This window comes from Pangasianodon hypophthalmus, chromosome 8 (genome assembly GCF_027358585.1).
Source record: "Pangasianodon hypophthalmus isolate fPanHyp1 chromosome 8, fPanHyp1.pri, whole genome shotgun sequence".
Classification (NCBI taxonomy): domain Eukaryota; kingdom Metazoa; phylum Chordata; class Actinopteri; order Siluriformes; family Pangasiidae; genus Pangasianodon; species Pangasianodon hypophthalmus.
Window position 1 is genome coordinate 16,212,289 of NC_069717.1, and position 24,092 is coordinate 16,236,380.

At 39.7% G+C, this 24,092-nt stretch overlaps 1 protein-coding gene across 7 annotated transcripts in view; it reads left to right on the plus strand.

Annotated features, from left to right (window-relative positions):
• Positions 1-24,092, plus strand: part of cux2b (cut-like homeobox 2b) — a 118,191-nt gene that overhangs the window by 28,273 nt on the left and 65,826 nt on the right. For 5 of the 7 annotated variants that reach the window (XM_034306837.2, XM_034306839.2, XM_053235954.1 and 2 more), the window contains exons 2-3: positions 20,142-20,252; positions 22,071-22,118. In XM_034306837.2, the coding sequence (XP_034162728.2) occupies positions 20,142-20,252; positions 22,071-22,118 (159 nt within the window). Of the gene's footprint in view, positions 1-12,374; positions 12,424-20,141; positions 20,253-22,070; positions 22,119-24,092 lie in introns of all 7 variants that reach the window. The other 2 variants (XM_034306836.2, XM_053235953.1) reach the window with 1 other exon arrangement.

Consider the following 24,092-nt stretch of genomic DNA (forward strand, 5'->3'; position numbering starts at 1 on the left):
AAGATGGGTCGTGCGACAGGACAGTGATCCAAAGCACACCAGCAAATTAACATCTGAATGCCTAAAGAAGAAGAAAATCAAGGTGTTAGAATGGGCAAGCCAAAGTCCAGACCTCAGCCCCACTGATAAGTTAATATGCTGTGGCGGAATCTTATGAGAGCTGTGCATAAACGAATGCCATAGTGGGAACCGGCATGGTGTGATACAGTGTGATGCGAAGCAGAGGGGTCTGGTTTTTCCTTGACATCTGCAGAAGCAGCGGCAATGTGATTGGCATTGTTCACACACTTGCTGTGTATCTTGCATATATACGGAAGATTTTGAAAGAGACATTCACTAGATGGCATGTTAGAGACAAAATATTCCTTTCCATCAGGTTTCCAAGTCAAACTGTAAAATGTGTAGCGATATCATGCACAGAGATGTTAACACACTGATGAACACTGACACACACAGTGAGTTTCACATTTGTAAATCAAGTGACCCCATGTGGGATTGCGACACCTATTTTGAGAACCTCTGTTATAAGTGGACATGTTAACATTATAAAATTAGTTTCTCTGCATCTGTAGAGCCCCACAGTTTTAAACACCAACAACAGTTGGCCATGTGTCTTGTACACAGACAGGCAATCATAGACTTAGCGAAAGTAGACTTTTGGTACTTCTGCTACTATTGGTACTCAGGGAAAAAAAACCAAACAAACTAGAGTACTCCACTAGTTCTGAAGGAATGTTTGTGGGGCTATTGCTGATGCACTTGTACCAACACAGCATGTACTATATCTGTGTCATTCTTTGCTGAACATGGTCCACCATCCAAATAACATCTGACCATTTTGGCAATAAAATATGGTGGTCAAGAAATGGACTAGGATCAGTAATTGAATGCCTACAAAGTAAGCAGACTTGGTGATATAATGATAAGCTAGTATGTATAAGCTGGATGTACCTAATAATCTGACAACTGAATTGAATAATCTGACACTATATGTTGGAAGTTGGAAGCACACAATTGTATAGGATGTCTTTGTATGCTATAGCATTACAGTTTCCCTTCACTGGAACTAAGGGGCATAAACCTGTTCCAGCATGATGACAGTGTCCCTGTTTACAAAGCGAGGTTCATTAAGACATGGTTTGCCAAGGTTGGAATGGAAGAACGGTGGCCTGCACAGAGCCCTGACCTCAACCCCACTGAACACCTTTGGAAAGAACTGGAACGCTGACTGCAAACCTGGGCCTCCTCGCCCTAGATCAGTGCTAGACCTCGCTAATGCTCTTGTGGCTGAATGGGCAACTCCCACAGTCACACTCCAAAATCCAGTGGAAAGCCTTTCCAGAAGAGTGGAGGTTACTATAACAGCAAAGGGAAGGGGGTGGTGGCTGGGGGACTAAATCTGAAATAATATGTTCAAAAAGCACATATGGTATCAACATATTTTTGGCCATACAATGTATAAAATATACAGTGCTGCTAGATAGTTTGTGAACTCTTTTACAATTTTATGCATTTCTGCATAAATTTGACCTGAAATGTGATCAGATCTCCATCTAAGTCCTAAAACTAGACAAAGAGAACAAATGAAGCAAAAACGTTATAGATTATACATTTATTCATTGACCAAAATTATCCAAAATTAAATACCTTTGTTGGAAAAAGTATGTGAACCTTTGCTTTCAGTAACTGGTGCGACCCTCTTTGAGCAGCAATAACTTCAACAAATTGTTTCTGGTAATTGGTGCTGAATCCTGCCCAACAGGTTGGAGGGATTTTGGCCCATTCCTCCTAACAAAACTGCTTCAACTTATTGATGTTGGTGGGCTTCCTTGCATGAACTGCTCTTTTTAGGTCCTTCCACATCTTATCTATTGGGTTAAGGTCTGGACTTTGACTTGGCCATTCCAAAATGTTAAATTTCTTCTGTATGACTTACAGACGGTTAATCTTCTGTTCACAGATACCCTGACATTCTCCTGTAGAATTTGCTGGTAGAAACCAGAATTCTTAGGTCCATCAATAATGGCAAGCTGTCCTGGGCCCGAGGCATAAAAGCAGCCTCAAACCATGATACTGCAATCCCCGTGCTTCACGGTTGGGATGAGGATCTTATTTTGAAATGCAGTGTTTCGCTAAACATAATGCTTTTCATTTAAATCAAAAAGTTCTATTTTGGATTCATCTGTCCAAAGAACATTCTTCCAGTAGGTTTCTGGCTTATCCTTGTGGTCTTGAGCAAACTTCAGATGGGTAGCAGTGTTCTTTTTGGAGAGTAGTGGCTTCATCATTGCTATCCTGCCGTGCACACTGTTCTTGTTCAGTGTTTGCCTGATGGTGGACTCATGAACATTGATGGGTCCTTAGATGTTACCCTGGAGTTCTTTGTGACTCCCTGTAATATTATTCACCATGGCCTTGAAGTGATTTTTGCTGGATGACCACTCCTTGGATGAGTAACAGTGGGGCTGAATTTCCTGCATTTGTATATCATCTGCCTCACAGTGGACTGCTGGAGGCCAAACTCTTTCGAAATGGTTTTGTAACCTGTTCCAGCCTGGTGAGCATCGATATCTCTTTTTCCGTGGTCATCTGGACTCTCCTTTAATCAAGTCATGGCACACTTCCATAAACCTGTGTGATGAAGACCAGACATTGATAGTAAAGACCCAAATAATGTTCTTGAAACATTCTAAACTCACACCTGATTGTCATCCCCTTGATTGAAACACCTGAATTCAATTACCCCTTTAAATTAACTAGTACTTTACTTTAAATTAACTAGTTCACATACTTTTTCCGACAATGATGTGTAAGGTTGCTCAATAAATAAATGTGAAAACTATAAAGTTTTTGTGCCATTTTCTAATTTTAGGAATTGGATGAAGAGCTGATCACATTTCAGTTCAAATTTATACAGAAAAACAGAAAATTGTAAAGGGTTTGCAAACTATCTAGCAGCACTGTATGAAGAGACACAACCATGCATAAATTAAATTGTGCTGCATACTATTCACATTTAATTGTTTTAAAGAGCTTCTTGAGCTAACCAAATAAATGTAATATTGCAATTACTATTAGAATATATGTATATATACTATTAGTATTGCCATTTTTTTTTTTGGCAGCTCAAGAAGCATTTTGAAATAATTGCGTGTGAATAGTGTGCAGCACAATTTTATTTTGTGTATTTGTTGTTACATGTATTTTGCACAGGAAATGGCATGTGCTTATGAACCACTTCAAAATTAGTTAAGCCTGGATCATACAAATGCAACTTGGCTCAGCTGAGTAATTTACTCATAGTTGAGACCACAAGAAAACCCACATTTCCTCCCGTTGGGAAATGGTCGATGCCATCATCTCAGCAGGCAACCGAGGCTGCAGACCAGCTTCTCCTTGACTCTATGGCAGTATTTATTATAAAACATTCCCATTGCACTTCTTTCTCTCTTATTCTCCTTTCCCCATTTGGGTGATTATTATACTCTGGATGAGAACAAACAGTATCTCTACTTAATAATTCACATCACTTTCATCTGATATTCAGTTACCATGGGCAATTTAGTAGTTGAATAATTTTGTGAAAAATTCATTTATTATGGCTGCGTGTTATGAGGCGGCGGTGATGGCAGCCAAGAGTGTTAGTGGAGGGGTTTAAATTGCGTCTGTGGAGGGGATCCAGGGGAAGGTAATGTGTTCTAATGTTCTCAGCCATATGCATTGTTTTCAGGGCTCATCAGTTTTACATTGATTCCCACTGAAGTGTTTAATTGCATCATGAATATGATCTAATTCTGTCCTTTTCGCTGAAACTGGCGCACTCGCTGAAAATGATGTACTGCCATGACAGCACCATATCGGGACATATTTTATATGGAACGTAAATTATAGTGTTAAATTAGCCTGGAAAGATAACTAGCTGGCACAGGGAATGGACCCAACAGTTTAATTTAGTGTCAAAAGGCCGTGAAGGGATAAATCTCCCCTCTCTCTCAAGCTCTGCCATCATGTCTGGGATTTTACTGGAATAGTTTGAATTTCTTTTTATTACCTACAGTTTCTCTCTGTGTTGCACTTTCTTGTGGGATTTAAGTCACTGGACACAGTTAGAAGAAACAAGTGCAGCATCCTTTTTCAGTCTGATTTAGAGATGTGCATAGTATAAATAGCTTATGCAATCTTTTCTGTGTTGATACAGACTTTTTTTTTTTATACTAAAGCCAGATTCACCAAAATAGCTCATATATCCAGACATTTTACTAGCATTGCAGATTTTTTTGATGAGTGAGGTCTCTTTTACACTCATAACAATGCTAAGTTAAGTGGGTAGGGGGAGATATATTTCCTTATTCCTCCTATTTTCTATTCTCTACTTTGCTTTTCCTCCCAGAGTAAGTGTGAGAGCAGGTAAATGAGTACCACTTTGAAATGGTTTTTTCAAGCTGGGTTATTCACTGGGAAGATGAAAGGCATTGAGTGTGCAGGGCCCTCTTTTTATTTTGCTTCAGGAGGAAGCATTTTCTCACTGCTACCCTTAAAGCTTGGAGTGTTCTACTGAGTGGCTGCCAGGAGTTAAGTTTTCTCTTGCCAGCTGGTCCTGTAAGCTGCCGCTCTCTGGCTCTTGTGCCTTCTCTTATCTTCCATACCTCTTTCACTATAATAATTGTCTGCAGTCTTTGGGCCAACCACTTAATATAATGTGTGAACAGTCAATCATATAGGTTCCCAGAATTTGTAAAGAGCCTCTGAATATTGACTGAGACCATGTTTTTGTAACAAAATTTTTTTTTTGTCCACATTTTTATGTTTTATGAAGGTTTTTATCCACACTGAACTGCAGAGATGACATGGAAACTCCTGTACTGAGCATGCATACAGTCAGGTTCAGAAGTATTTGGACAATGGCAGAGTTTTTGTGATTTTGCCTTTATACACCACCACAATGGATTTGAAATAAAACAATCAAGATGTGATCGAAGTGTAGACTTTCAGCTTTATTTTAAGAGGTTCTACACAAAAATATGGCATTTAACATTTAGGAATTACAGCCATTTTCAACAAAGTACCTCCATTTTCAGGGGCTCAAAGGTATTTGGACAAAGTGACATAATTGTAAAATATAACCATAATTTTAATACTTGGATGAAAATCCTTTGCAGTCAATGACTGCCTGAAGTCTGGAGCCCATGGACATCACCAAATTCTGAGTTTCCTCCCTGGAGATGCTTTGCCAGGCCTTCACTGTAGCCACCTTCAGTTGCTGCTTGTTTGTGGGTCTTTCTGCCTTCAGTCTTGTCTTCAGTAAGTGGAAAGCATGCTCTACCGGGTTGAGATAAGGCGACTGGCCATTGAAGAATATTCCATTTCTTTGCTTTCAAAAAGTCTTGAGTTGCTTTCGCAGTATGTTTAGGGTCATTATCCACCTGCACTGTGAAGCAGTGTCCTATCAGTTTTGTAACATTTGGCTGAATGTGAGCAGAGAGTATAGCCCTATACACCTCAGAATTCATCTGCCTCCACCATGTTTGACACGTGATGTGGTATACTTTGGATCATGAGCTGTTCCTTTCTTTTGCCATACTTTTCTTTTCCCATCATTCTGGTACAAGTTAATCTTGGTTTCATCAGTCCAAAGAATCTTATTCTAGAACATGGGAGGCTTTTTTAGATGTTTTCTGGCAAAGTCTAATCTAGCGTCCTGTTTTTGAATGTTACCAGTGGTTTGTACCTTGTTGTAAACCCTCTGTATTCACATTCATGAAGGCGTCTCTTGATTGTAAATTTTGACAATGATACGCCTACCTTCTCCAGAGTATTCTTGACTTCTGTTGATGTTGTGGAGGGGTTTTTCTTCACCAAGGAAAGGATTCTGTGATCATCGAGACAACTTTAGTTGTCTTCCGTGGTCTTCTTTCTTTTTAGGAATGTACCCAACTGTTGATTTGGCCACAGCTTAGGTTTTTGCTGTCTTTCTAATAGATCTATGTTGTTTTTTCAGCCTAATAATGGCCTCCTTCACTTGCATTGAGATCTCCTTGGACTTCATATTGGTAGCTCCAGTCGAACAGCTGCCAAATGCCAACTCAATACCTGATATCAACTCCAGACCTTTTATCTGCTTCATTTGTCTTGAAGTAACGAGGGAATGGACCGCACCTGGTCAATTAACTTCTTGTCAGTCAATTGTCCAAATACCTTTGAGCCCCTGAAAATGGAAGTACTTTGCTTAAAATAGCTGTAATTCCTAAATGGTAAATGCCATATTTTTCTTAAAAAAAAAGCTGAAAGTCTACACTTCGATCACATCTTGATTGTTTTATTTCAAATCCATTGTGGTGGTGTATAAAGGCAAAATCACAAAAACTCTGTCATTGTCCAAATACTTCCGGACCTGACTGTAGATCGTGCACACCACCTGAATCAGGAAGTCTTTTTGTTCAGTTTTTGCTGTTTCCACATTTGAAGTGATGTGTTGAGCATGCAGAGGTTGGTTCTACCACAGTGACTACAAAATACTTTGTATTGCTCCCTGGAATGCAGAGTTTATATTGTATGTGACTCTTTTTGGTTGTAAAAGTGTCACCATAATGGCAGCAACAGTAGTTAAATAAACTCCTCCTCTGTTCTGAATATGTTTGATTTGGATCACATGACACTGCAAAAAATGACATCAAGTGAAAATATCTTAAATATACTCAAAATTGTCTAGTATTTCCTGTTATAAGATTACAATTAACCAAATATAAGATTATTAAACCTACCTTTAGATATGAAATAGTGTTGTTCTATTGGCAGATAATTTTGCTCATTTTAAGCATTTTTTCCTAGAAAAAAGCGTGGTACTCTTGGTACTCTTGCAATAGGAAATACTAGATAAATTAGATTATATTCAAGATATTTTCACTTGCTAAGATGTCACTTCTGGAAGGCCATGATGCTTCTCTCAGATGGTACAGCCTGACCATTAGCTGACCTTGGAAGCATGTACTGTGAATTCAGGATGTAGGTTAAAAAAAAAAATAAAAAATTTAACTGGCCAAATTAAAATTTAGCTTGCCTGTGTTCTTTAACACATAAAATATATTTATCAGTGTCTGCAAGGGGAGTTCATATGGATTTGCCACTGGTGTTTGTGTGAGCAATCCAGAGGAGACTCCGCCCGCACCAGGCGAGACGCTGCTTTATCAGAGCATGAGAGAGGTAAAGATTAGCCAGTGCCTTTGAGCTGGAACATGCCTGTCAAGGAATAGTGAAGGCTACACACCGTGGGTCTAATATTCTTTCTTTCCTTCCTTTCTCTTTTCCTTTCCATTCATTCCTTGTTCGTTCTCTGGCTCCTCACTATAGACAGCTGAGAAGCTTTTACATGCCAGTTGGATTAGGCTGATTTTGCAGCCCAGAGTGGGCTGAGATGATCTGACAGGTATTTTCATGGACAACATTTCCTCACGTAGGCCTTTGCTCGAGTAGACTTTCATATGACCACCACAAACTGCTTTCTCCTCTGCCTCATTACATTGACCAGTCACTCGTCATTACTGCTGAAGTGTACAATCACACACACACACACACACACACACACACAGCCTGGTCTCATTTTTTTTAAAAACAGCCATTCCTCCACATATAGAGGAAAACTAGTGCCTCTAGCCACCATCACTTGTGTGTTTGTATTCCTCCCCTCAACATGTTCATGTCTCTTTAATGTGGGTAATGCATTCTTGAACAGTGCATGAGGTGAGCAAGTTCAGGGGAGGCAATGTGTAGTTTTGCCCAACTAGGCCACTTCCACATAAAAAAATAAACCCCATAAAGAAGTCCCACATTTAAAAAAAAAAAAAAAAAAAACCTGAAGTCCCACACACTCTGTCTGAGCCCTTGGGGATATTGATTGGGCCGACCCAAATAGATATTCCCACCTACCCCTCTCTGCTTTCAGTGGCACACTCCAGTCCTGCCATCAGGGCTAATGGCTTAATGTCAGGGAATGTTGGTACAGGGACAAGGGAAAAGTAAGGCCTTGCTATACTTCTTGCAGAGACATTTGTGTGGCTTATGATGTAACTGCAGGGAAAACTAACAACCGCAGATGTAGTACTGAGGCTTTGCTCACCACCATGTCACACACATGGCAGCTGGATGAACTCTGCAGATGAACACGCCATGTGACAGCACCTGTGTTTGGAGTATTTATATGGTCAACATGAAACCACAGAGAATATGCAAGCTTCTAAACTCACAGAGTTGGTTTTGGCTTTTCACAGCCCTCATGAACTTTCTCTGAAAATATACAAAGGTGTACAGTGCTTCCCACCTCTTTAAAAGAAATTTGCATCTGTTTGGATGACTTATTTTTCCAGGTTGAGCAATAGGTGTGTAAGTTCTAGAAAATTACTTTATCAGCTTTTGAACATGTAACACAGGGTTTTGTGGTAATGACCAGATACTAAAAGAGGTGTAGTGTAGACCTACATGTGTAAAATATACATTTAGAATGGAGTGCTGGGTCGTGTGTCTGTTTTGTAGCTCAATGTTCTCAAGTCTGTTTTTTTGCTCTCTACTGTACTCATGTACTTCTCCTCTTCTCATCCTCTCTATGCTTGGCCACTGAGCTGAAGCGGGGTTAACAGAGTGAGGTTGACGAGAAGTGTGTCCAGAGAGGATGCCCAACAGGCAGAACTGTGTGTAAGGGAGAGAGAGAGAGAGGAAGAGACAAGGGTTCAAACCAGTATTATCAGTGTTAGTGTGTGTGCAATGGTTTATGTGTGTTCATGTGTGTTATTCTTAAGCCTCTTTGCATTTGACAGTAAGAGCGGACATAAGGAGTGGGTGAAAGAGAATGTGTAGATGAGTGTGTGTGTGTGTGTGAGAGAGAGAGAGAGTGGGAGAAGAAAAGGATCCTCAGGAGGTTCCATTGATGCACTATTATTCGGTTTACTTACTGCGCCTGCCAAATGATATATCAATGAAAATCTGTTCTCTGAATTATGGCCATCTGATGATGGAGAGACTGAGTGCCATGTCCTGGAACGCCTCTTATTGTGCCCCATTACTTAGCCTCTCTGAGTACCACTAAGTGATTTTTAGAATGCATTGCCACAGGCTCTATTCTTCCTAATTCACTGTATTTTTTCACCCCTTAAATGGCAGTGAACTACATTTGCACTTAAAACATATTCTTTAATATTCTGTTATTTTACATACAAATTGCATCCTGGGCAATGCATTCATCATTGCTCATCCCCTCCACTCTTCTCCTAAATGAAAAATGTATCTTAAATGAATAATGGATCGCACTGTAGAATAATTTTCTTTGTGGCGTGTTTACCGTTTTGGATGATTTTCTTTGTCTCAGCTAGGAAAATGAGGCCAGTATCCTCGTGCATTGCCTCACTTTGGATCTTCTAAAGAGCTGCTCAGTGATCAGAGTGTATTGATTCATATCATGGCAATATGATAGCTGAACTCTGGGAGAACATTCCTGCTTTGATTACATAGGACCTCAGTAGATCTGCATAAGAAGGAAATCATGGCTAAAGGAGAACATGGGCTCCTGAGATGCTTCAGATCAATTAACTTGTGATATCTGTGGAAAGTCTCAGATAACCCTGCTAAAAGCCTCCTGATTTAGTTTGAATTTAATTTCTTTTTTTAGCTCCTGACCCCTCTTTATCTCTCACTGTGGTGCTGTCACTTCAGCTGGAGCAAAAGAGGGCCAAATCACTAATGTCCTTCATGCACAGTTGAGAGAAGTAGATAGATATGAGCAAGACAAGAGTCCTGTTGGGGGTCAAACTGGGTGGTCATGCATAGCCATATTTATAGTACCACCTCTGCCATCAAGTTGTGTTAGACTTCTTTCCTGTGCTGTCGTGGTGCCTTCTTGAATGTGTCCAACATACTGTTGCTATCTCAATTTGGCTTCAGCATTGGACTTTCATCTGTGCGTGTAACGGCTCTAATGATGGATTTAGTTGTCTGGAGGACTGGTAATGATGATGGGGTTTCACACTTCACAGAACCTCACTTGGGTGCTCTTCCCTGGCTGTGGGATTCACAATGTAAACTCTCTCCCAGTGCTCTTTCTGCTCTTTCTACTCTGCCATCCAAAATATTCGGTTGAGCCCAGGAGAGAATCGCATGACTGGGCTGAATGGAGACAGCTTGTTGCCATCGTCACGCTGTTGGTACACTTTTTTTTGTTTTGTTTTCCCTTTGAGATGGTATAGTACAGATGGGAGTCGCTGGACTGCGGCAGCTCATGTCACGATACGTTGACGATTTTATGGCTGAGCAGAAAGCAGCTTCTACAGTGTTCTGCTGAGAAACACTGAACAGATTACAGCAGTTTACATTGTTGCACTTAATATACAGATTGCTGTTTGTCTTATAGTATGAGTGCTACAGCCTAGTTAATTTTATAGCTTGATAAATGCAGCCAAAAAAAAACCTAATTAATTCATCAAGGCTCATGATCTCCTGATTGTTCTAAAGGTCAGATTCAGTTCATTATGAAGGCAAGGTAGTATAGTCTAAGGATTACACACTAGATGTCATAGGAATGATTTCAAGTAGAACATACAGCCATTTAAAGAGTTCCTAAGTCAAACAGTTAAACAATGACCAGAAATATATTACGTCTTTCTGCATATGACTGATCACTCACATGTGATAGGATGATCCAAGCACCTCTGATACATGGGAGATAAATGGATTGATTAATATGGAGGATGGAGAGGGCGCTTCATTACCAGTGTGGAGGCCCTCCTTAGGTCAGCCATCTATCATGGTTCCTCTGGCCGTGTTGGTTTGCTTTGGTAATGAGTGAGCTGACATTTACACAGAGCTCACTAACAGTCTGACCCACTGATTACTTCTGAATCTTCACGCTAGCGACTATTGATAAAAAAAAAAAGAGGATAGAACAAAAACACAATTTCTCCATGCATTTAAGTTTATGGGGACAATAAAAATTAATTGAATATACTGGAGTAAATATAAATAAAGGTATGGTTTAGCACAATGCTGAGTGGACCATGTTTTTTAGGTTGATTTCATTTAGTCACCAGTTTAAAGAGTGATTTATGAGAAGAGGTAGGGTGTTGCCACCACTTGCCCACTTTCCTCTGCCTGCTCAGAATCTGAGATGGAAGTTAACAGCATGAAGCCTCCAGCATTGAGGGAAGGGTTTTGGACATGTGGGCAGTGTAGCATCAAATAGATTGTGTTTCCTCCCATGTATTCAGCTAATGTGTTCTGAGCACCCTGATGCAGATGAATGTAAGGAATTTTCTGTAAAGGCTTTACGGCTCATCTGAGAGGTGACGCTGGAAACTGACGGCATGGTATCCTCCTTTACATGGTTAGTACAATAGATATACACAAGTGCACTCACATTATTTGTCTTTACTCCAGTGTCTCTCTCTTCCAAAGCTCCCTTTGCTCCAGCCATAGGCAACAGCTGTTGAATAGCAGTGTCTAGATTGGTGTGGACACTCGGGATACCTTTTGTATTGGCTGTGGAATAGGAGATGGCTGCTCAAATGGTGAAGTGCCTCCACACACACACACACACACACACACACACACACACACACACACACACACACACACACACAAACACCCTGCATCAGATCCCAGAAGGAACATTTTGCAATATTTTTTGTCAGAACCATCTATGCAGCTAGGGAAATATTTGAGTGTATATATATATAGTGAACTAAACAAAATATTGAAATATTAACAGCTTTTTCAAGTGACCATGACTCATATGAACATGCCCCTCCATATATAATGCATTTGAACATGTTCAGTAAAACAAAACAATGATTTTATTTTCTAAAACTGTACCTCTGTGAGTTCTGTAACCTTGCTAGTGAGTCCATCATCTCCACTTTAAAATGTACATCCTCAATGTAGGTTACGTTCCCAGTCTCATCGCTCTAGATACATTTATTTTTATCTCAAATGAGTAATATTGCAACACATGCGCGCACATTCTCCTCGGCACATATGAGTAAGAAAAAATCAGCTTGAGTCTGACAGGTGGTCCAGGTTTGTGTCGCTGGGCCCTCAGGGGCCTGCTGGAGCTCAAGTTGTGAGGAGCTGGTCCCAGTTCAGGATGACACAGGTGATGTGAAACTTGGCTCTCTCCCATCACCTGAAATATTCACATTCTTCTGGCAGGCAAGCTTTGATCTCCTCTTGCAATCAGCAAGGGAGCTGTGGAGGGGAAAGGAAACCATGTAAACAACAGGAAAAAAAGGAGCACACCTGAGAACACATTGATATTTCTTAAGAGAGAATAAACAATGGCAGTTTATCAGTGTTATCCATCGCTCAGTGTTTTGTTTTTTTCTCCCCTCTGTCGATAGCCCTGCAAAACTGGGCCAACATCAACATCGCAGTTGCACCTTTGCAGAGGTAAGCTCTTGATTTGGCGCCGTTTGTTATGGATTGTCATGTCAGTGGCCCCAATTTATATACCTCTCCTTTCCCTGGTTATATTTACTCTGTAATAAATTTTGAGAAGACATTTATTAATTTCATTGTTTTAGCTATGTGCAGTTGGACTCATTGTGGCAAACTGAAGTACTGTTCTTGGCTGTTTTGTGAAACACTGTGCCGTATCATTCTCACCTAATGTGAATTTACTCTGTTGTTTTAACTGTTGCATGGAAATAAGCAACCAATAACTAAGCAAGAATTATTAGAACTGTAATTATTAGTGATTAGAATAATTATTAGTGATTAGGGCTGAGTGTAACCCCAGAAGGTGAAAGTAACACTGGATTGTTATGGTGATGATGAGTAATGGACGTTCGTGTGAAATATGGGTTTGTGATTGTAATTTGTGAGAAATTCAAATAAAACAAAGGTGACAAAAATAATTAAGAATGAATTGAGGATGAAGTGGTGGCAATGTCAGGATGACAATTTATTGTGTTAAAGAGGGTTATTTTATTAATGTATTTCTCTACTTTATTTTCAGAATGTATTTAGGTTGAATAGGTTGACTTGCCTGAATTAAGAGACTATAAATTTAAAATGACAAGTTAAAATATAGCTACAAATTTAACAGAAGGGGTGATCACCACTCAGTGCCCTGTCAGCTAGAAATTAGTCTGATTGATTAGAAATGTCAGTGTGGAGAGCGGTTTACATTTTTGATTGAAACTGGTGGAAGGATTTTTATATTAGTTAGTCTGTATGGTCTATCAGGGTCCCTAGGGGACTAGTGGTTAGACGCTGTCACCGCCGTGGCCCGGGTTCGATTCCCGACCAGGCAACCAACCCCAGCCACTGGAGTTGCACACAACAGTGCACTCCCAGTGCCAGGAAAGGCAGGAAGGGCATCCGGCCTTACAAACTATGCCAAATCAAATATGCGGACCAATGATCCGCTGTGGCGACCCCTAACGGGAGCAGCCGAAAGAAGAAGAAGAAGAAGAGTCTCTATGGTCTATTGATATATTAACTCCTAAACTGCAGCGTAGCCTATGAGTAACTGTACAGTGAATCTTGGTTGATTTATGGTCTGAATTGATGCCTATTGGCCATGTGAAGAATACACTGTTCAATTTGTGTTCAGTTGACATGTATGTGTAGAGGGGACCACAGGTAATTTAACAATTTGCTGCTTTATTTATTGGCCAGCTTTGTGTCATTGCATCATTAGATCCAGCACAAGAGAACTAACAAAAGGCCTGCAGTTGTTTTCAAATGTGTCTCTATAAAAGACCAAAAAGAGTTGATACCAGTAAAGCTGGCCATTGTGTGTGAAAAAGGGTCAAAATCAACCTGGCAGACCTCAAACGACAATATATTCAGTCATGCAGAGAACACTGTAAGTGTTGTGCCACAATGAAAAGAGAACTTCAAATGCCCTGCAGAGTTTACCCAAATACCAGTAACGCTGTAGAACAGAAAAGCCTGGTTCTAGCTTCTTTACTAACCAAAAGACTCTACTGCTCTGAGAGGAATAAAAAAGTCTTAGACAAATGAGGACAATATAGGGAGAAAAAATTCTTCATGATCCTAGCTTTAAGAATGATGATTTTTAGTGAATCATAGTGGCATGGGCATATATGGCTGCCTGCAGAGCAGATTCACTTGTTTCTATTGATGTTATGGCTACTGACAGCAGCAGCAGGATGAATTTGGAAGTGTAAAGTAGCATCTTAACTGCTTAGATCCAGCAAATGCTTCGAAACTCAAATATCTTCAGTGCCAAAATGTTATTGACTGACCAAGTCCATCAACCAACCTGAAAACAGAGTATTTATTTCAAATAGCAAACAGTCTCCGAAACAGCCAGACTATATTATAGACTCTGTTCCGCTGCAACATGAAGTGCAACCACAGAGTTTTGAAGCATCTGCTGGATCTCAGCAGTTGAGAAGCACTTTTACACTTCCAGATTCACCCTGCTGCTGCTGTCGGCGACAATAACCTCAACAGAAACAAGGATACCTCAGTAGAAACATTTGCACTATAGGCAGCCATACATGCTCATTCACTACAAATCTCAAAGTTCAGATCAGAACAGGGTTTTTTTTCTCCACACATTCTTCTCGTTTGACTTTTTCCGTCTCAGAGCAGTAGAGCATTTTGGTTGTTAAGGAAGCAGTAACCAGGCTTTAGGGCAACCTATTGAACATTTTTCCTTTTTTTTTTTTTTTTCTCTCTCTATTTGTTTTTCAGGTATAAGTTCAATAGGTTGCTCTATTTTATACATTACAATAAAGACTATTATGTAAAACATAATGTAATGTTGGGTACTTTAGTCATTTCTTTTGATATTTATAATAAAATATTAGCTGTCTTCTGGGAGTCTGTTTGTTACTGGTATTATGTTTATCTGCTGTTTTCCCAAAGTAACCTGTTTTTCATGAAGTCATTATTTTTTAGCAATCAAAGGAGGGCATTTTCAAATTGATTTACATGCCTTAAAGCCAGACTTTGACATAGATTTTGAATAGTTTTGAACTCAAGTGACATTTATACAACAGACTCCCTTTTGTTATACCTGACAGTGTTTTTTTTTTTTTTTTTTATTACATTATTTTGTATTGATTGTATTGGTATACTTTTAACAGTTTCATTCTGATGGGAGTAAAATATAGTCTTACTGGTGTGGTATCAGGTTTTACCCCTAGTTTTCACAGTGAATTTGCCTGTGGTTCTTGTCAGTGGCAGGAGAAAAGGGTGTTTTTTTCCATCTGTTTCTAAAACACTCCTTAATGAAACCATAAGAAACAGAGGGCTATGTGTTTTAGGTGGGGTGTTGATGGATTGCAGTATGCAAGGTGCTAAAACTCCTAAAAGAAGTGCAGCATGACGGCTAATGCGTGACAGCGCTAGTCACACCTCTGCTGATGATTGTAACGCTCATGTGCTGCTCCTCCTCTTTAAGATCCTCTGTGCTGTCTGTGGAGAGGCTGCCTGACTGACTGGGGATTAATTATTCGGGATCATTTCCCAGGCTCTGCCGGCAGCTTTAGAAAGGGTGTCAAAATGAGATTTTCAGAGACAGTACCTGCTAAATCTACACACCATAGCACTATTAGCGTATTATGTGCACCCTTCAGTGCATTTTGTTTAACAGGTAATTGTGCGTTTGTGGGAACAGTCTAATTCTTTGTCGCACCACCCACTCTTTTCTTTATTGCAGTAGCGGGTTATAAATATATAGAGTATTTTTAAATGTACTTTTCCTCACCATTGTTTCTGTTTTTATATTTTTGTAGTTTTTGTCAGCAGCACTGATGTTACCTTATAAAGCAGATAACAGTGCAGTACACTGATATTTAAGGCCTCAGTTTATCACTGCCCTCCACAGTAGTTAGTGTTTATATGGTACAGTCACACTCGGAGGGACTTCATGCCTGTTTTGTCGCACACACTTACTTGTGCCAGGCATGGAATATATCTTGGCAATGACCACTAGCCAGCCTATCTTGCATTCCCCCAAAAATTCTTTGATTCTTTTTGTAGACAGAAATAAAAACCAGGATGGGGGTGGTGCCAGTAATAACATGTGGGCCAGACTAGTCTGTGGCAATCGGGTTTTGTATTGATTGTGTTGATTTGATTTATTGATCGATCTCCCTCTTCAATGTGGCATCTGAGGAGCTAATCTGAAATGGCTAAGGACAATCTTCTGCCTTACAGAAAAATGGCGGAGATAAGGAACGTATGAAAAGCAACTACACTTATCTTCATCACACACTAGTCCCTCTGCTCTACTTCACTGCAGTTTGTGCTTGGTTGTGTTGTTTTTTCTTTGTCGAGGTTCCTTATTGTATCAGCAATATTTTATACAAATACAATTAGGCATCTCTATGTAGAAGTGCACATACACTGTGTGTGTGTGTGTGTGTGTGTGTGTGTGTGTGTGTGTGTGTAAGATAGAGATAAACATATAGGCTTGGTTACATACATGGATGCTGATGACCCTGTTTGTGTGAATTTGAATTCTCTGTGTTTGTGTCTGTGTGTCTGTGTGTGTGTGTGTGTGTGTGTGTGTGCAGCAGGGGTTTGGAGGCAGTGCAGTCACTAGGCAGAACAGAGTGGATCTATAAATTGATGGAATTCAAAGCCTCCAGCATCGATTACCATTATAACAAACAGCAGAGCACCGAATGTCTGATTATTTTTAGACAAAGATTCTGTTCTCTCAGCAGTAATTCTGCTGATGCTGTCACACTTTCAGACATCTGCCTATGATTGCAATTAGATGGGATACCAAAATAATACCTCCATCTACATTTTTCCTTCTTTGTTGCTGCTACCCACTCTTTCTTTCCCCCTCCCCCATTTATTTGTGCTCTTGTGACTACCCCTGTTCATGGGGTGGAAGTAGATCTGCTTTTCCAGATGTCAACATCCCCTGTTCTGTGTTGTCATCAGCTTTTAATGCCACATATTTAGTGGCAATCAATATTAAAGATTATCAGGCACTATAGTACACCTGAAGGTTATTTCAACTCTGGGTGCATTTTTGCAATATCGAATGTATACTTTAAAACTACATGGTATTAAGAATATATCAGACATGACTTATTTTTGTTTCTTGAAGTGCACAAACCTTATTCACTGCAAGCAATATTTTGTGGTATCTATTCAGTGTTCAGCATCACTTAACATCTTCCACCCCAGTGGTGTTTTGTTCACTCTTGTCTCCTCATTTGCATATTCAGAGTGGTTGCGCTGTGGAGGTGGTCTGTCATGCTAGAGCGTAAATACCTCTTCCAGTCAGTTCCCACTATTACACTGTCTGTCAGACAAGACGACACACGCTGGCCTCAGTAGAACGTGCTAGCCTCCGCCTCTCAAGTGGCTCCTCCTACCCCCATGGTGCTTTCCAGGGGGAGAGTCATCAGTTACTACCGGATGTTTGACTGGCACAGGCTTAATGACAGGGCCTTGCTATTGACCTGCCTGCCTGCCATGTACTGAGAATGCAGCTCCTGATTGCCTTTTCACAAACCCTGAAAAACATTGACTGAGGTTCTCTGCTTCTTACATGTCTTAAACTTCATTGCATCATTTCAGTACATTCAAGCTAACTTAGTGTCTGTGTTCTGTGTGGCTGTATAGAGGTGTGGGTAGATCTTTAGAGAAGCAAATGTTGCGTTTTTATTGGAGTGAGAAGGTTTCTGTGCAGAAACAAATCCAATGAAATCAAATTATTGCTGCAGACATGATTGAAGAACTGAAATTGCTCTAAGATATTTGGACTGTGAACAGTCATCGATTAGCATTCGTGAGTATTTCAGCCCAACAGGGAAGTAGGAGTGCTACGCTGGAGTTCCTGTGTGTGTGTGGGAATTTTCTAAACTGAGAAAACTTTAACTAACATGCAACAAATTACACAGTGTGTACTGGCAGTAACAGGCAGCTATGAAACCCAGTGCTTGATGTAACAGCAAGTATAAGAGCATTTGAACAAGCAGGTGGGTCTGATGTCTGCTTAGCAAACCCACAAAGGAGGGAAAACATTAGAGTTTCTTCTGCGGAGGTCTTAGAGAAAAAATAAGGAGTCTTCCAGGAACAGGTGTATTTATATTGAGAACATGGAACACTTTAATTGCACACAGGTCAACTTCATTCATCTACTCATATTCAACTAATCAGCTGACAAGTTTAGCTAGTGTAAAAAATGTGTAATCACATTTTTACAATTTTTGTATACTTATTCAAGGCACTGTAAGTGATAACAGGAACTAACTTTGTGGATGTTCGGCAACATAAAATGTAACTGTCAACTAATAATTACAAAATTTTTTATTGCTGGCAAATTTCTGTGGTACAAGATAAAAATATAAAAGCACTTTGGGACATGTTATACTAAAATAATCAATTTTGTGGTGGTAAGAGTAACTCCTGCATGTACCCCGTCATTGATTATTTTCCTATAACAGCACATCCCTGAATATTTTATTCCTTATTTAGTCTGGCGATTTCTAATATAGGTTAAATCAATCAAGAACCAAAACTCTTCATTAAGTCCCTCAACAATTATGACTCAACAGAAATGATATCTCTTCAGTTGAATCCTTTCCAGCAAATGTTTAGCAAGGTTTAGATGTCCAACTGCTTTCTGAATTTGTTTGCAAGTATTTGTCATACAAAAAAACTGTATTTACTATATTAACAGTCAAGTCTTGTATTTGGTGTTGTCTGAATTTGTGTGCACACCAGTGTGTTCTTGCTTCATCCATTTTAAGCATTATGCCTGTATCTGCTGTTTAGAATCAAGCTGTCAACTTTATTATTTTTTCATTTTGCATTTGGAGAAGTCTCCTTTTTGTCCAAAAACTAAAGGATAGTATAGCATTATGAAGGTAATGAGTGTGTGAATGTGTCTTGCATGGTGCCCTCTGATGGACTGGTGTCCCATCCATGTTGTATAGGTTCCAGATGCATCACGACCTGACCAAGATTTTACAGTTACTGAATATAAATGAATTATTAGTTATAAGGAATTCGCATGATGCAACGCTCATCAAACTACCCTGGCATCCTAGACCTTTTGAATAAATAAAGTCATACGAATCTTGTTCATTGACAAAAACTGGCAAAAAAAAATGGAGTTCTCAAATGTTGTCCAAAAACTGACAGAAATTGACCCTCTTTAATGCTAGTAACAAAACCTAATTTCGTGATGTGTGGAAAGAATTAGATTTTTTTTCTTGCAATGTCCTTAAGCACATTATCTTAAATCTAGAGCTACTATCTATTTTTTTGTCCTCAGGATTTTTCTCCCCTTAGATAATTTTCTAAATTGCTTTTAAGTAAGACTGCAGATTAATTAAAACCTAGTGAATTTAATTTTCCATGTCATGTATGATTTGGATACAGTAATTGAAATGCTTCCCTCTTCCTTTTCAGTCTGTTTTTCTCATTCTTCAGCAGTGGTTGAGCAAAAAGACCTTTGACAATATGAGGAGAAAAAATGAGAGAGAGAGAGAGAGAGAGAGAGAGCAAAGTGGTCTGCTGGCTTGCAGAGAACAGATGGAGAAATTGGATGATTGATCATGGCTGCTTGATTTGGTGGATGCCATCAGGGATTGTCTCCATAAACGTCAATTAGATCAGCAGAGTTGGATGAATTTGGACAGTGCAGAGGGAAGGGGATTACTATTTGATTCCTTAAAGATGATATTTGCACGTGTATGCAATCTACTGTGCATACATTATGCTTGAATATATTTTTGGACAGCAATTGTATGAGTCCGATTGTATTAGCATGAGGTCAATACGTGAGGTAGCTACACCCCTTCCCCCGCCCCTCGTCTGTTTCCCTCTCTCTCTCTCTCTCTCTCTCTCTCTCTTTCCTGTGTTGCCTGTGCTATAGTCCCATGACTGTTGCAGAGGTATTGATTACTTCTGATACTGATTATCTAAAAGGCCTTCTGCTACTGTAGGCATTGGATTTATTTTGGTTTAATTATTTATGGGCCTGGGTCTTATGGTAAGCAGTTGCTTTCTATCAGATCATGAAAGATTACACTGTTAATATTCAGCAGTGTATATTTATTTATGTACGCACTAAGCTGTGTTTATAACTGTTGGCAGCGCTCTCTAATGTGCACCTCTCTCCCTCTCTCTCTCTCTTTCTGTTTATCTCTCTGTAGAGGGAGCTAAATTCAGTGGCAGCACAACTGGCTGGGCGACAGGAAGAGAGCGAGCACTCCCATAAGCACGTGCTGGAGCTGAGCCGTGAGTTCAAGAAAAATGTCCCTGAGGTGAGTCTTTGGGCAATTTTTTTTGTAGTTTGGTTTGTGCTCCTCTGTATCATATTACCTTTTTCAGATTTGCTTTTTTTCAAAATCCGTAATTCTTTTTTAATGCATAACATCATAAGTACCAGCATTCCCCACACTTATTCACTGCCTATGGTAATCACTGGGCCAAGTGTGTGGAGTTTATGTATTCTCAGTAAGATGGGAAACGGCAAACTGCATAAGACCATCCATACGACTCCTAACACAGTACACGCACTGTGTTCACTTCTCAGAACAGTCAAAGCACAGTTTTTAAATAAAACCAGGCAGACATCTAAAAGGTATAACATTTTCCTTTTTTCCATTTCACTTTTTCAGCCTTTGGCCTCTCTCCTTTGATTCCCCATTTCCCCCTCTAATTTCAATCCTTATTGAAGTCACTGATTCCTCTCAGGTAAAGGTGAGGAGGCAAAAAATGCATGTCACGCACCTCTCATTATATAAGCAATGACATTTTACATTTTTCCTCGTTAACAGACCTTTTTTCCCCTGACTGTGCTTAAAGACGTTTAAAGCTTCAACATTAACCTCCATCAAATTCTCCAGACTTGAAACGGCAAAGCCTAATTTGCACACCACTTGACACAAATGTCATCAGTGACAATCAGGATTTACAGGATTGGCAGACTTTTGAGTGTAAAGCTTGTATAGTACTGATTCTTTTTATTGTTTGATGGAGATTACAACAGCCTCTAGTAATATATAACCTTTTATATTTACTTTTGAATCAGTTGCAAAATTATCTTTTTTTTTTTTTTAATTTTTAAATGAAACTCATTTTAAAGCAGTGTCAGGCATAATAATCTGCTTTTTTGGTCTAAATTGGTACAAATCCAGCATAAGTTTATGCTGCAGCACAAGTCACACCAGTTTCTTGAATAAGTTTTTCAGATCAGAGTCTTTCAATATTTCTAAATTGATTATAGAGCCAAACATCGTGAGACATATCAAGGTCATATTGTGATGGATTTTTTGTCCATTGAAATCAACCAGTGCCTATAGAATTTACCTTTAGCAAAAGTGATCAATTGATTTGATATTGTAGGCTATTGATTGTGAGTATAATGTGTCTAAGGCTCCAGCTGCATGTATCTGATATCTTTCTGATATTGCTCAAGCCAGGTTTTAGGATAATAAATCATATATCTATGTAGTCAAAAGGTTCTTAAAAGATTTAAAGGATATTCATAACACTATTCATAAATACCTATTCAGAATACCTTTTTCAGACCCATTGGTTGCAAAAACTAGTTTACTTAAGCACAGATGAAAAAAACATACATTTCTCAATGTCAGAACTTTTTAACTGTCAGACTCCTGCACATCGATAATCATTTGTGCAAAATTTATATACATTCACAACATCTTTCCCCAGGACATTACAAATAATAATTATTTCTTTTGTTAATGTTCACATATTTGTGGAATGAATTTTCACATTTTTTTCTTGGAAATGGTTGTCTTTCAATCTATTGATGCATTTTGTAAATGTGCATAGGCAAGCAATCAAGTAGAAGCACAGTTCAGTGAATACCATTTTACAGGCTCAGAATCTAGTTATCATAGTTACCTCACACTCATTACAAAGAACATTACAATAAAAAAAGCATTTCACAAACATTCCTTTTTTGGAATTTGTTTATTATTATACTATTCCGTTGGGATTCAACTGACAAATTCTTGTGCGCATCAATGTTGTATTCTGATAATACTGATGATTTTTTTCCCTTGTTTCTTCTTTTTAACACGATCCTTTTTTCCAATTTGTTGTTTTTATAGGAAGTGCGGGAGATGGTTTCTCCTGTCCTCAAGAGTTTCCAAGCCCAGGTCAGTCAGTCTAATGCACTTAACCACACTGCACTGTGGCTCCACACAAAACTGTACAAAAAAACAGTGTGCAGTTCTGAATGAAATGTTGCTCTGAAATAAACTCCCATGGATTTAAACAAATGATGCTCAGAATTCATTTGATCCCACTAAAAGTAAACTCTGTAGGAGTGAATTCAACACTGTAGGTTTAACGGCAGTTTTTTAAAACAGCAATGATGATGAGAATTAGCAGCAGTTGCCATTTAGCAAACCTCTCGCCGGGAGCATAACGTCATCCATATCCGCATTCCACCTTCTTATTGACTGGTATCATTTTACCGGCAGACTTGAGCAGCATCTTCCCTCCATTAACATGCTGAAGTATCAGGGCCTCTGTCTGCCTGCAAATATCTCTCTCTCACTAGCACCCATCCCCCCGCCACCCCCGTCTCTCACACACTCTCTCTCTCTCTCTCTCTCTCTCTCTCTCTCTCTGTGTCTCGCTCTCTCCCTCTCTTGCTATCTCTCTATCTTCCTGTTATGTGATGGTATGCTCTGTGCCGCTCCTCTGACATGCTCCCTGTTGAGACAGTCATCTGATCTCTGCCGAAAAGCCGCTGCTCCAACCATTACATGAAGATCATAAATCATATTTGCGAGCCTGCTCCATGGTCCACAAAGCACAGGCGTATTGAAACGATACTGCAAATATGTTTCCAGCCCTCTCACCTTACTCATAAGGAGCGATTCAGTACCACGCCAGACCGAGTTGGAGCTAAATTTAGCAGTGGTGTGTAGGGCAGGTATGGGATAGCAATTCCATGCCTGATTACAGAGGTTCACAGCTGGCCCTGAAAACCTTTGGTCATAAAAAGAGCATCTAAAAAGTCTCCACAATCTGTTTTTAAGATTTGTTACAAGGCTTTATTTTGAAGGTATATGAGAACCAGTTCCACAAAAACACCTTGTTAAAAACAGTCTTAAATGTCAGTGTGTGTGCTTATTTATATTTCTTCACTTATGTTTGTACCAATTAAAAACAATAAGGTTTGAAACTATGTCTCTGTAGTTAATGAGAGCGTGCAGAGATGCAGTGCTCCTCCTTAAAGCAGGTGGTTTGTATGTGCAAACGGTGAACATGCGTGTGTGTCTGTGTATGTACATAGCTCCTTCAGAAGTTTGTGTGGAGGGCTGTGTACTTTGGGTCCCATTAGGCCTTTCTCTGTCTCCTCCTCGCCAGCTCTGTACTTTCACCGTGTCCCTGGCGATCCCTGGACCCTTGCTGTGCCACTTTTTAAAAGAGAAAGTATGCTCCTTTTGAAGTGTTTGCAACACGACAGGTTCTTCTTTTCTTTTTCTGTTTCATTTCACCACGTCCCACCCCTCGTTCCATGCACCGCTTCGCCTGCTAATTATCACTAACCAGCCAGCTGATTAGGAACACGCCGTTGACCTAGATTCCCGAAGTGTTCGCTCGCACCAAGGGTTAATCCCAGCGCTGGTGGATGTCATTGGTCGCTTCAGTTCCTTTCTCCCCTCCTTCTTCTACTTTTTCCTTATTCTTTCTCTATTCCTTCTCTTTCTGGGTGGAAGCAAGCTAACGAGGTCCCATCAGAGCCAGAGAGAGGTGTTAATTTGGCCTGTGAAGTGGAAAGGAGATTAAGGACAGTGAGGAGCCAAGTTTACATCTTAAAATACATCTCTGTCCTTATTAATCCAGTGGTCCTGGGAGACCAGCTGAGCTTTTTGGTTTTATAATGAAGAGTGTTTTCTAATAAAGGTAATTTTAATAAAAATTTTACAGAGAAGAAGCTCAAGTGAGGTAGTGTAAGGCATACCTTCTGGCTTTTCAGGCTGCTCAGGGAGAAAGTCCTTGTTCATCATAAGAACTTTGTGCACTTGCTACTTTTGATGGCAGTTTTTTTCCTTACTTTGAGAGCAGTGAGCCAATTGCATCCAGCACTCACCTTTCGGAATAGTACAGAGTTTGTG